This window comes from Hirundo rustica, chromosome Z, assembly GCF_015227805.2.
Source record: "Hirundo rustica isolate bHirRus1 chromosome Z, bHirRus1.pri.v3, whole genome shotgun sequence".
In the NCBI taxonomy this organism is placed as follows: Eukaryota; Metazoa; Chordata; class Aves; order Passeriformes; family Hirundinidae; genus Hirundo; species Hirundo rustica.
In genome coordinates this window covers 33609883-33624926 of record NC_053488.1, presented here as the reverse complement: position 1 = coordinate 33624926, position 15044 = coordinate 33609883, and the positions used below count along the sequence as shown (strand labels likewise).

General features: G+C 36.6%; 1 protein-coding gene across 1 annotated transcript in view; it reads right to left on the bottom strand.

Annotated features, from left to right (window-relative positions):
* Nucleotides 1-15044, bottom strand: part of CNTLN (centlein) — a 230962-nt gene that overhangs the window by 158048 nt on the left and 57870 nt on the right. Inside the window, 1 exon segment of the mRNA XM_058424186.1 lies at nucleotides 9911-10044. Within this exon segment, the coding sequence (XP_058280169.1) occupies nucleotides 9911-10044 (134 nt within the window).

The window sequence follows — 15044 nt, the reverse complement described above, 5'->3', positions numbered from 1 at the left end:
ATAAAACCAGATGAAATTCCAGCTAAGCATGGTAAAAATATTTTTATCCATTGAAAGTGGCCAAACATTGGAAGAGCCTACTCAGAGAGGTTGCAGAGTCTCCATTCTTTGACATATTCATACTGAACACAGTACTGGATAGCCTGCTGTAGCTGATACTGCTGGAGTAGAGGGCTGGATCTGCTGGAGGAGCATACTATACTATCTCCAGAGGTGTCTGCCAGTTTCAGCCACTCAGTGATTCTTTGTGGACATGGGACAGAGGTACTGTGGATTTAATTAGCGTAATCAGTTTGATAACCAAGATGCCTTGGCAAGAACTAACAGAGCTTTGAAGATTACAAGAAAATTGGCAACAGGAAAAGAAGATTGAATCAACTTCTGCAAGCAAGAGATGTTGCAAAATGTGTAAGTTTGTCTGTGTGATGTTTAACCAAATCATTGTAGTAAAAAAATAACTAGCCTTCCTAGAATAGTACATAAGTACTTGGAACTCACAGTAAATATGAATTCTGATCAGTGAATCAGTCTTCCCGTCTCTCTCTCAATCATCCGTAATTGGCGCTCCATGTGACCAGAGAAGGACTAGCTAGCTGATGGCAACTGATGACACCTCTGGAACGGATCGTGATGGTGAGAGAACTGCATTTGAGCCCAAAATCGCCTGTATGCTGTGATGTGACAGGTGAGCCAGGGGAACTAGAAGTATGGGACAGAACATGTGTGCTGAGAGATATTAATGAAACCATGCTCAGCCTTCTGAGCAAGCATGGATCCCTCATCCTAAAGAAGGATGTCACTTCCACATGTTTCCTGATATTTTTACTCTCCAGTACTGGGAGAAGTTTGGTGTAAAGCTCTATGACCTGGCTGTTCTGCCTGGCCATGAGCCAGAGCTACAAGTGCTTTCTGCTTGGAGGACAGTCATTGTCATAATTAAAAAAGAGGGGGGGAGTGAGGCAGCCTGTGAGACTGTTGCTGAGTCAACACTGGTGTCCGTGCCAAACTGAAACTGGCCCAGGTCCTGCTCCCTGTCCCCCGTCTGCACACCCAACCCAACAAGCAGTAGGCATAAGAGTCCAGTCATCCCCTACAGCACTATCCCCCCAGCAACCCCAGAGCTGCCAAATGCTTATTGCTTATGTGGACACTGATTCTAACAGTGACGGGGAGCCTTTCAGCCTCAGCCCTGAAAAAGATCTGGATTTATTCCCTTCAGATACACATAACAATTGGTTACAGGTAAAAAACTAAGTCCTTAAGGACAGAGACTTTGCCTTTATTTCGCTAATAAATGCCGCTTCAAGTTTCACCAGAATGGCCAGCTTTTACAGGGAAACAACTCACGGCACTGGATGGCAATGAGCGCAGACACAAATCCTACAGCCAACGCAGCAGCTGCCTCAGCAACCAGGAGTAATTTTCAGCTTCCAACCAGCCCAACCCCCACCCACCAGACTGTCTCTGACCTACATGCAGCCACATCAGGAAGTACAGGATTTGGACATATCAACCAATAACACAGTAACATTGTCTGATTGCTCAGATTTGTTTCCCTACAGGAATCTGTGGAATTAGATTGTACAGGAATCTAACCCTTGGAATCCAGTTACTATGCCTTGCTCATAGGTCTCATTGCTACTGGCGCAGTTGTGACTTATCTCAAAAAGCCAATGGCCTACTGATCAGCCAATTAACCACTGTGCCTCAGATACTCTCAGGCATGGGTGGGAATACTCAAAGCCTGTAGATCCCACACTTAATGCGAATTGCTACAGTCAAACCCTCTATGCCGTGTCCCTCTGGTTTTGTGGGGGTGGGATCTCTTGACAGAGTGGGGAATTTTTATGCAGTCAAATTTTGTATAGTAAACTAAAAAGCAGAAAAACCAGTTTGAGTGGATTAATGTCTCTTAAGTTCTTAACAGGAAAGAGGAAGCTGGGGATGGCACTCCTGCTGAGAAGACTGCAGAAAGCCCTTTTATGTTTTCAATTTTTTGAATTATTCTTTGGACCCTAACCAAATAGTTACAGCCTTTGAGTGAGAACTTAATGCAGAACTGCTTCTCTCCTTCTCTTGTTTAGTTTGTTATCAAGCCTGGGTTGAATGCAAACGCATTGAGTGTGGGATATTGTGGTACTGTGCATCTCATAAAAGATGAAGTATCTGCTGTCAAGGTGATCCATCAGGATGCAGCAGAAATAACGCACAAATTCAACAATTAATGTGTGGGTATAAGTTTGATCTATCTGAACAACTGGAAATTACTGTGAAAAAGGGGCTTACTGCTACTGAGAATGAAGATAAATGATGATTTCCTGAATATCATGGTATTTACTGAGAATTTTTCTTGTGCTCAGACATAGCCTGTTAAACTTAGATGCTTTTGACAAAGATTGTGATAACCAGTTTGATTTTTGGTTCAAAGGACATCACCATGGAAATATTTGGGCTGATGCAAAGGAATGCATTCTATTTCAGTACAACCTTTGCAAATTTTATCTGAAATCAAAACTGCACAATGCACAAAAATTGCTAGAAATAATAAGCTGACTTGTTCCTTGCTTGGAATTTCAAATGCAGATTTGGAGCCACTGTTTGCCCAATTAGGGTGAGAGCCTGATCTCTCATCACCTAGACATTAAAACACAAAAGCACAAGTTGTGCTTCAAAAAATAGCAAATGTTATCTCACAGAGGCAATGAGCTTACCAGGCTCCAGAGTTACCACTATAGTCAATCATTTTAAACCAAGATAGGTAGCCACATGCCTTAATATTTCAGTGGGACTCAGAAAAACCAGAGCCTCTGCTAACTACTGAATGGCTTTTTTTGCCCAACAATATGCCCAAGACTATTTCCATGCAAGATGAACTTATGGCCATATTAATTGTCAAAGCTCGTCAAAGACTCCTTGACATCCTCCCAAAGACCTGCTTGGCTGGGAAAGATTTTGACCATATCTATTTACCTCTTACAATGTTCTATTTGAACTGGTTGCTACAGAAATCTGAGAAATTGCAAATTGCTTTGGCAGATTACCCAGGGCAGATATCTATCCGTCTGCCTAAGCACAAAATGTTAAGCTCTTCATTTAAATTCTTTTAAATTACTCCCAAAGTGAAAGAGAAGTGAGATTCCTTTACAAGCTATGACACTATTCACAGATAGCTTTGAGAAAACCCATAAATCAGTGATTGTATGGAAAAATTCTGAAATCACAGCCTGGCAATCTGACGTTGCTGTTGGCCCCAAATTGTTGAACTTGCTGCTGTTGTCAGAGCTTTTCAAAAACTTTCTGCTCCTTTTGATCTATTAACAAATTCAGCTTATGTTGCAGGAATTGTGATGAGAGCTGAAGTATCAGCCCTGAAAGAGAGTATAAATGAACTGCAAGCAGATTATGAGTTTGATTGGCTGAATCTACTCCTAAGAGATTGGGGACTCAATGGGTAGATTAGAAATTTAGTTAAAATAGGCTTATATGTATGAGGCATTATATTATGTATTGCTGCAATTATTCCTTATATTTTACAGTGTGTAAAAATTAATTAAAAAAATAAAAAATGGGGGAAATATGGACATGGGACAGAGGTTACTGTGGATTTAATTAGTGTAATCATTTTAATAACCAAGATGCCTTGGCAAGAACAAGCAGAGCTTTGAAGATTACAAGAAAATTGGCGACAGGAAAAGAAGATTGAATCAACTTCTGCAAGCAAGAGATGTTGCAAAATGTGTAAGTTTGTCTGTGTGATGTTTAACCAAGTCATTGTAGTAAAAAAATAACTAGCATTCCTAGAATAGTACATAAGCATTTGAAAAATCACAGTAAAGATGAATTCTGATGAGCAAATCTATCTTCCCATCTCTCTTTCAATTGTCCGTAGTTCTCTGTGATCCTGTCACTAATTTGCTTGTCCTGTGCTCAGAATATTCAAAATAAACTTCAAAATATTTATTAACATGCTTACTTTAAGCAGCAAACAACAAACACTCTAAGACAGACACCTTATCTTGTCACTGCAGCAGGTTAAAGATCTCAAGTCCTCAGAAAAATTATCATCTTGGCTGAGCATGTAACAGAAGAAATAACCAAAAATTACTAATTGACTGTAACAACTATAATGAGTTGCATTTAACATATAAGAGCCATTACACACACCCATATTCGATATACAGACACCTCTACATACCTACAGATATATAAAAATATATACATCTACATATAAAATATATAAATTATATGCAAACATACATATATAGACACAAACAAATATACATATACAGATGGTGATAAAATGTTTCAACATACTATACACTTTAAAGAAACACAACTTAAGAAAAAGTCACCATGAGCAACAGTAATTGAAAAAACAACACTATCAGCTAAGACCCAAACTGCAACACTTAAGTCTACTTTTTTCCATCACCCCCGGACTTCCCATAAACTAACACACTATGATACCCTGAGAGTTTTTAACTTCTTTTAACAGCAAAGTCAGTAGGTAGTACTAAGAAATAAAAAAACCCCCACCTTTCTGTCTCTAACCTCATACCTTAAGATGAATACAAAGGGAAATGAGGAAATTTATAGAAAGTGACCCACACTCTTCAAGCAACGAGAAAGTGTGTGTTATGAACAGTCTGGTCTTTCTCATGTCAAAACAGAAGAGCATTACTAACTTATTTCAATCCCTGAAGCAAGACTGTTGGTACAGTAACCTTAGTTAACAGCTTTGAGTGTTGCAAGGTTGATGCTACATGAAGACACCACAAAGCAGACAGCAGCAAGACTGAAATATTTGTCACCTTATCTGACCAGTACCAATACTTAAGTCACTACTACAGCTTAGGGTAGAGACAGCTCTGGTGCTCACAGATGTTTCCCTCTATTCCTAAAATATAAGATTAAACAAAACCTTTCCATTCTTGTAGGGGCAAGGGGCCTTGTATGCCCCTACCAACGGTTTTAGAGTAACCTGTGGCTTCCCAGAGATGTAAATGAAATGAATAGCTATTGTCATTCCACAAGCTATATAAATGTGCTACAAACAGAATTAAAAACATACACATCACTTCAGGTGATGTTCTTACCGTTTTTTTACCACCACAATTCTGGTGACTTTAAGCACCTCAGGTGTCCCTGCTACCAAGAGAATACAAGATGGTTTGGGGTAATTCAAGGAATCTCTAGATTCCATTACCTGTACTTTAAAAATACAGCACAGTGACAGGTTCTATAAATTGTAACTTCTCATGGGAATGGCACAAATGCTACAAAATTGTTTGCAGCACAGAGCAAAGAATAACCTGAAAACTCCAAAAGCAGCAAAACAAGACTTAAGTAAAAATTTGACAGCCTCATAATTTACTGCACACTATAATTACAGTTTAGAGCAATCGCATTGGAAAGGATGGTGGGCAAGGTGGGGGCACAGAGGGTGGGGGAGTAAAAATAGGAACATTATTACAGAAAAAAAATAGTTGCTAAATCATCGGGGATAGATTTGGATTCGACACAAATCAAAGGAATGAAGTCATGGCCCATATTTCTGGGGCAAGAAATTCAAATTCATTTTAGAATAGATTTTACCATATTTGCAAACAGTTTAATAATTCCTGGATACTTGTCTGAGCAAGGCTCAAGCCTCAGTGAGTCAAGCAAACCTCTCCAGTCTGATGTTCAGAGCTCCACCAGAGCTCTTTGTCAGACCACAAAGTTCTAGACCCTGGTATTTAGCATAATTTTAAAGCAAAAATCACTAAGCTTGACAACATGAAAATGGAAAGCTTACCATGGACTTTAAAGATATCAAGAAAATCTGTACTTAATGAAAACATGAAAAATATAACAAGAAAATGTATTTCACAGGCAATTCAGAAGTTTGAAATGAAACCCAGTGAGGTAAAGAGTACTTTGCAAAAATTAAGCCAAAAAAGAAAGGTAATGGCTTTTTGAAGACATTCACTATGCAGTATGTATCCTGTCAATACTGTTTGTTCACTGGTCCTAGAAAATTTATCTTCCACACTTCAAAAGTATGTGGCAAACTTTTACTGACACAGGGCAGTGTTTAAAAAACCCCCCCTTGTTATTCTGCAGAACCAGAGTTGCACTGGAGTATTTCTTCAAATTTTGATCTCTGATAATTTGCTGAAGAAAACAATTCTCTTGATGTCTACAGACACATTTACTGTTAAACTAAAAAAACTTCTTGCCAACAAACTGACAGATATGCCCAGCACAGGAAGTTGTGAGTATTAGCACAAGAAACGGAGTATTAGCCCAGTATGTACATATTCCCTTGGAGAATTCCTTCTCAAACTGAATGTCACACATAGAGTAAAAATTTCACAGTACTACCAAGGTGTCAGCAGAAGGCATAATTTTCTGAATCTGCCTGTGATGTACATGAAAGAAGTCACCAAATGAAGGGAGCTAGTTCCTTTCTTCCTTCTTCTAGAGCTTGTTTCTAATGATTTCAATTGTGTTCCTGCTTTGTTTTCACAGAAGGAGAGGGTAGGGAAAGTAAGAAGGCAGCAGCAAACAGGGAGACAGAGCACTGGTGAGAACAGACACAGTTGCAAACCAGATTGTCTTTTCAGTTCTAAAGTTTGAAAAGGATGATGGAAAAATGAAGATATTAAGGAGGATGGGGTATTTTCCACATAATTTGTCATAGAATTTTCTCCCAGCATCAAATGACAAGCAAGCATTCAATGTGATACTTTCATAAGAATAAATTATAAATGGATTAAACAAACAAACAAACAAAAAACCACCCCCCCCCAGTTACCAAAAATAGGAAAAATTAAATGCTTATGCTTTAATAATGAAGTCAACACAGTTGAAAGACTCTGGCCTAGGAAGATGAGAAGATGGAAAGACTTTATTTTCTCCTCAGATTTTCCCCTTTAACTTGGGAGTTGTTATATTAATTTAAATAAGAGTTGGTCTTTTTTTGACAAAGATATGTATAATCTTGACTTTTTTTTCATTGAGAAACAACAGAAAATTAATTTTCTCTACACACTGACATCTGAGGAAGATAAGGAGAAATTTAAGTATTCTGTACTCTAAAAGTACAGAATATTTGCAATTCTTCATATGCATTGCTAACTACCAAAACTGAATTTTACATAATATGAGCATCCTGGTTTAGGGCAAATTTGTGATAGAAGTCCTGAATGGGGTCCCTCTGGGAAGCAAACCCAAATAGCCCTTCCCCCAACCAGTCTGGGAAAGATCTTCCTTGGAGAAAAGTGGAAAAAACTATATAATTAACAAACAAAGTGACCACAAGCATAAAAAAAGCACAATATGAAGCAGCAAAACCTGTCATTGCTCTGAATTTACCATCAGACAGTAAATTCAGAAAGTTCTTGCTGTGGGTAGCTCAGCTTGCTCAATCTCTTATCAGTTCCTCTGGCACTGGAAAATGCCATCCTGAGCCCCAGGGGGTGCAGGCATGAGATCCAGGTGTCTCTCTGGGTTTTTCAGTCCAGACCAGGTTTAAACAGCCCTGAGAAAAACAAACAAACAAACAAACAAGAAAAAAAAAACCCACAGAAAAAAACCACCCCCCCACAAAACAACAACAACAACAGTCCAGAGAGCTTCTCTGCCTCAGCTAGCAAAAATTAAGAGCAAAGCAGATCTCTGTGCCACTGCTTGTCTGTGCTTCAGACAAGCACAGTCCAGGAGCATGAACATAGAGGACGGAATGCTGGTCTCAAAACAAGCGTTGTGTGTCTTCTTTCTCCCCCTTTGCACTCAGAACTAGTCTCACAGCAGTGATTCTCTCTCCAAGATCCTGCTTCATGAGTCTCTGCTTCATGCTCCTCAAGGTTGCTCCTCCGTGATGATCCTCCCCTTACCACCTAAGCCCCTCTTTTATCTCACTCATCCTTATTGGCTATAGCTGTTACACATCAGGGGCAAGGTTGTGCTGGTTAATTAACACAGCTGTTACATACCAGGGGTTACTTAGTCTTAAAGGTACAGAACTTAACATACAGCATAAACAGAACAGACAAGCAGGGCTACAAACATCAAAAAGTCACCTCTCAAAAGCTTAAGCCATCTTGCTTCATAAGAGAAATGTCAACAAGAAATTTTCATTGAGAACAATTAGCAGACAGAAGTTAGTAGACAATTAATTATATTGATAGTGGTCATACACATGCATACAGATATGTGAAGCACAACTCACATACTAGTGTTATCAAAAAAAAAAAAATACTATTACTTACTACAATACCACTAAATATCTAGAAAGAAAAACATTAAAACACACCAACACCACTCCCCCCACCCCCATATGATTGATTTACCAAACTGTTCTCCATAAATTTAGAGGATTGGTTAGATGGAAAAACATAGAAGAAGACTACAGTTTAAAGTATGGTGTTCATCTCTTTATTACCTCAAGTTCAGACCTCATGTTCAAAAAAGTCTTTATTTTAATTCTATATTTTAATGAGGTGTTTAAAAGTATGGTGTTCATGTCTTTATTATCTCAAGTTCAGACCTCATGTTCAAAAATGTCCTTATTTTAATTCTATATTTAAGTGAGGTGTTTGTACCAAATTCTAATAATTCTATAATTAATTTGTAATGAATAGCAAAGAATACATTTTGAGAAATTTGAAGTTCAAAGATTTGGCCAACTCAGACTGCAATATCCTAAGCTGAAACCAGCAAGCTGGAACTTCACAAACTTGATTACCTGACTCTAAAATGCCTTCTTTGCTGTCTCCATTCCTCACACAGATATATTTTTCTAAGAATAATTTCAGGAGATAAATTCAAGTAGTCCATTGCTGAATTTCACAAATTCCATTGATTGCCTCTTTCAATACAATTTCCCAATAAGCTTACACATGTTTATTGACTTTTTAAAATGCAACTGCTATTATTCCTTTTAAACATAAAAATATTTTTTCTTGTAAAGATATCATCTTTCTTGTAGTGATTTCAACAAGATGACAATTTAGGTCAGATGAATCAAAAACCATATTGGTTTTGCATTTTTTTTTTTTTGGGGGGGGGGGGGGAAACCCACAACCCTTAGATACTGACTCCCTACAGAAAGATTATTTGTGCTTGGAAAGTAAAGAGGAGTATCCATACCAATGATTTCTACTTCCCAACTGCAGCTCTTCAGGCAAAACTGCTATTTAAAGGACTATTGAAGGGAATATTATTTATCTAACATAGGAATGAAACACTGTGTATGCCTCTGAAATTAAGAAGCAAAACAAGGACAATTTCTTGACAATTCACTACCAATTATCTTCTAACATTACCTTCATTCTGGGGAGTTCAATAGTCTTTTCAATTCATGTAATTATTTTTGTTCTTTTCCAAGACACAAATAATGTAGCACTAATCATACAGATTCAGTGTAAAGAAATAGTGTGTGAGACCTAAGATAAAGCTTAAATCACTGCACTTTAAACCTTTAGCACAGGCCTATGTAGACTTTCACTGACTTGTCAGATTTGACTCCAATTAAAAAGTTAAACTTGGGCTTAAAGTTTTTTCAAGTTTAGGGTGTTTAGCCACTCTAATTAATGTGTATGGCACTAATAATATTGTTACTTTGTTACTTTCAGTAGAGATTAGTAGTTCTCTGACCCAATGCAAATTACAGAAGTATAATTTCTTAAGTCTATCACTACTCAAAACCAGGTAATGCATACCAAGAGTCAAAATGTATCAGGAAGAGTCTACATTAACTGGCAGACTTCCAGAAGCCTTATATCTTGTGAAGAGAACGGTAAAACACACTGTTGCACAAAAGTATCTCTTAATGCATGATACTCTTTTGTAAGTCAGTAGTAAGACTGTTGAAGAACAGTCCTTTTGAGAGGATTCAGACTTAAAGTTCTTATGAAATACTTACTTAGCTATGACCACATCACAATACTTTTGGAAAAGTTCTTCCCATTTCACATCTACCTGAGATGACAAGTTACTGCATATACTGTGCAAACTTTTTATTTTTTCTCTTGTCTCTGTTAAATCAGTTTCCAAATTCTGCAAAGAAAGCATTTGAAATGCATTAATGAAGAAGTAATAATTAAAATCTACTATGCAAGTTAGCTATGTATATAGACATATGGATGTGTCCACACATACATGCATACATTTATTGCAGTCTAAGCAAATACATATAGGTATATATGCATGTATGAAAAATTGTGAAATACCAGTAAAAAAAAGGTGTATTTCAAATTTTAGGTGGCCACCTCTTCTTTACTCTAAGAAGTTTTCCTTAACTTAGTTGCTGGATGTGGAAGAAGGACCCTGAATCAAAACTTTGCAAAACAGTAGTTCCCTATTTAACTACTAAACTGATTAAACCTTGTTTTCTATGTAGAAGCTCCTAAAAAAAAAAAAAAAAAGGTAGCTATGCATTCACTGTTTTAAGCTCTCACAAAAATTCACAATATTGTGTATATGAACTAAGAACCATGGATATGGATTCATATCTGAGACTGCTTCTTCAATCTGCTCTTATTTTGCATTGTTAATTCAATGCAAGGAAGAGTTTCTTCAAAAAAGAAACAGCATACAAGAAAATTTTTCAAAGTGCTCACTGAAAACAATGCAAACAAGCAAAGGTTTGTCTTTTATGATAAGCTCTACTGTAGAAGTTAGTCAGCAAACTGCAAAGGTGCATCCAGGAAGCAGAGCAGGATGGCAGCTTACTCAAACAAGACTTCAATCTCTACATAAACCTTGCTAGAGTTCCCTCAGAAGAGCACATCAGTCCTTAGGAGGCTTTGTATGACTATTCTCCCCAGAGTGTTTTGAGGCCAAGAATGGAAATACAAATATTACAGCAATATCTAGAATAGGATTTCAGATGGTGGCAACAGCCTTAGACCTGCTTTGGTATCATGCTACTCACAAATGCAATCATTCTCAGTACAGTGAATATTCCACGATTCATTAATAATTTAAAATAAAAGCCTCCTTGTATAATATCATCCCTAATCTACTGCCAAGAGTGTACTAGTTTTCCATTTACATAAAGACATAGTTAAAGAAATAAGAAAATGCACATTTTTCCCTTTCAGCAATGATGACTCAAATACTGAAGTTATCAAAATATTTCTATAACCAAAAAGTGAATAATTAAATTCTAAATAAATTAAATTCCTTAATGTTAATATATACATAAAAATGTCTTATGGGTATTTAGATGTATCAGAAGGTGTACTACAATGAAATTCCTTGAAATTGTATGAGAACTATCATGTAGTGTCAATAACAGTAACACTGATGTACAGAAATAGCAAAATTCACGAGTGAATGAGGAAGGAAATTAATTTGTCTCTTGACAAATATCAGGCTACATATCTGATGTACCCAACAAATGAGTCACTATTCAATGTCAAGGGCTAGGTAGAAAAACTTAACTTTTTGTTTAATAATGAAAAAATTCAAAATTATAGGAGACAGCTCACTATCAACACAATTTTTTTAAGTGTTATAAGGAATTTATAACTTGCAGACAAATAATTGTAGGGTTTCTCCTCCATATTTTTTTTGTAACAGTTCACATACTCTGTGAATAAATTTTATTTGCCTATTTCTGATACCAAACTATAGAGTTGCAGAGGTTTTCCATGGAAGAGGGGAAAAAAATTCTAATATTATCAATGCTTTAAATTCCCATCATCCATTCCAAGGTACAATACAAAGAATATGTAACATGTTACATTTTGTCACAAATTATGTAACTCAACACATTTTGTCATAAATACAACTTCAGAATTTATCTAATGGCAGAATTTATTTTTTTAAAAAAATTATCTTTCAGTACTTCATTTGTGACATATTTGACTTCAACATTTGGTCTCAAGTAAGAAATTAATCAGTTCAACCTTTTGAACATATTTTGAACGCTCAAGTTTTTTTGGAAGCATTACTGAAAGAGTAGAACATGATTAAAAAAAAAAAAAAAAAAAAAAAAAAAAAAAAAAGGAAAGAAAAAACTTGTTATACAAATACCTTAGCTACTGAAATATTATATACCAATGTACAAAAGCTCAGCTGAACACTGAAATCTAAAATAGAATCATAGAATGGTTTGGATTAGGAAGGATCTGAAAGGTCATCTAGTTTCAATCCACCTGCCATGGGCAGGGAAATCTTCCTACTAGGTCAGGTTGCTCAATGCTTTAGCCAACTTGGACTTGGAACACTGCCAGGGTCAGGGCATCTGCAATCTCCCTGGGCAACCTGTTCCAGTGTCTCCTCAGCCTCATAGTAAAGAATTTCTTCCTAATTTCTAAACTAAATTTCCCCTCTTTCAATTTCTATCCACTTCTCCTTGTCCTATCACCTTACAAAGACTCTTTCTCCATTTTCCCTGTAGGCCCCCAGTCAAATCTGGGAAGGTTGCTATGAGGTCTCTATACAAATTTCCCTTCCTCAGGCTGGACAGCCACAACCTGCTCAGCCTGTCTTTGTAGGGAAGGTGGTTCAGGCCCCTCATGGCCCTCCTCCAGACTTGCTCCAAGAGTACCATGTCCTCATTTTGGGAATACCAGAACTATACAGGGCACTCCTGGTGGGGTATCACAAGGGCATAGTAGAGGGGAAAATCACCTCCTTTGACCTGCTGACATACCTCTTTTGATGCAGCCCATGACATGGACTTCTTAGCTGCAAGTGCACATTGCTAGCTCATGATGAGTTTTTCATCAACATCATATTTTTGACCATGACATAACCTGTAGTATTTTACACTCAGTTTCTGAGTATCTGCATTTTTAAGATAATATGGAATTTATCACATTCCCTTCTTGTTAATACAGTAGGCAAAAAAAGTTCATTGCGCAAACATGCTAGGTAAATTTGTGAAAATTTACCTAGCACAAATACTGCTAATCTGGGTTTTTAAATTACAGTCAGTGGACTACTTAAAATTCAAGCTTTTAAAGCCTATTAAAAAATACTACTTAAAACAGTTAGTCAAAACACTGAATAATTCAATTATATTGACTTATTATAGAAAATACGGGTATTGATCTAGTATCGATACCCAACTGAGATGGACGAAAACTCTCTAACAGTTTAAAGTTAGAAAGTGTATGTTTATTACAGCCAATCAGCCTGTGGGATAGCTCCCAAATTCACACCACAATTTACAGGTGATTACAGAGTCCTTTTATTTACAAAAGTATTGAATACCCAAAACATAAATGCATATTCATAACCCTGGTACATCCCATTCCCTGCTTCGTATGGTAATTAGCTCAAAAGCTAATAAGCATGAGTAGTTTGTTCTTTGAAATGGGTCAGTCAGCGGTTCTTTTCATGGGATGGGGTCCCCAAAATGAGGAAGTAAAGAAGTCTTCCTCCTTCTGAACTTTCTACCTTTTCAATGTAAATGTGATAAATGAACCCTTGGTAGGACTCCCACTTCATGTCTTCATGACCATTCAATGAGTTTCTGGGCAGAGGAGGCCTACAATTGTCTTATGTTCCTAAAATCTATTCATCAGTTTCTGTATTCTTCATTATAAACACAGCTAACCAAATAAAGTTGACAAGTAATCAGTTATTCTAATACGGAAGAGTCATCCCAAACCAAATTTCTTTCAGTTAATTACTAACATTTAATTTCAGCAATGCCTACCTATCTACTTTAGTGAATTTCAGCAAAGCTTATTCTCTAACTAAAATCTTAACCCCTTTAAAAATCCTTAATTCTCTGAAGTTTATGTCTCAATATGAGAGAAAATACATATTTATAGAAGACAGTAGAAGACAGCAAGAAAAGGTGAATTTAAAACAACTTCAAACCAGAAAAGCATAAAAAAAACAAGGCATGAGGAAGCACAGTTATGCCCATTATGGAGTCACTATGAATTAATGCCTCAGTTTTGTTATTTGTAGCTTCAAAACCTTTGAAAGTCACTTTCAAAGACAGTAGCTTTGTTTTCATGCTTTTTTCCTATTATATATTATGACAGAAGTGAGAGTAATTTTTCAAGGTCCCATCTCAATAAAACTCTCATTTTTCAGTGGAACTAAAATCCCAGGCTCCTCTTGAGAGAGATGGCTGTTTCTTTGGAAGTTCTGACCTTCAGATTTCAGAAACTTCAAAAAGTTCTGTTCTAATGAGGAATTAATAAAAACAAACAACCCACCAGTAAGCATTTCCACTATCTTTTACTTCACCTCTGTTTAAAATCTGCCAGTCTGACATTTTTTCATCTACTTACAAAGTCTTTTGTTACTTGTTTAGGTAAAAACACAGTCATCATAATACTAAACAACAGCTTAAGAAACCTTCGCCTAAAGAACAAACAAATAACTAAAATAATTAATTGATTCTTAGATAGGGAGACAGTTGGCTGATTGATGACTTTTCCATTTGTTCACTTTTAGGACATATAAAAAGCTGATATATAAGCTCTGGGTAGCACAAAAGAAGCACAAACAAGTTCTCAAGAACTACTTTAGACAGAAAGCAGACTCAAGTCAACTTTCTGTACACATTATTTATATGAATGTACATACAGAAAAGACAAACTATAAAACAATACTATCAGCATTTTAGCCACCTTATCAGGAATCCTCCTGTCTCACTCCGATTTCAGCTAATATGACAAAACTTTAAAGAAATGTTCTTTAAAAGGACAAATCATCCATAGCAGCTTTTCCTTTCTCAATTTGAATAAGTTGAATTTTATACCCAGTTATAGGAGGTCACAAAAACAACCAGTCTTTGAAAGTGAAAAGTGGCACATTTCTTCAATGGAAATGGTTTAAAGACAAAACAAACCCACAAAAACCCACTAATAACACTGCAGCCTTTGTACAGGTGACCACTTTTCCACAGAAGCAATTTCTGATTTATACCTCACACTTCCACCACGTAATACACATTTTAAAGGCAATGTTGGGCTAGCTTATTTTGATAAGGATTCTTTTTATTCTTTCAGACAGAGGAGACTAACATGGATAACATCTGTATACAACACATCTTTAAGACTGTTAAATGCCATGTTTATTAC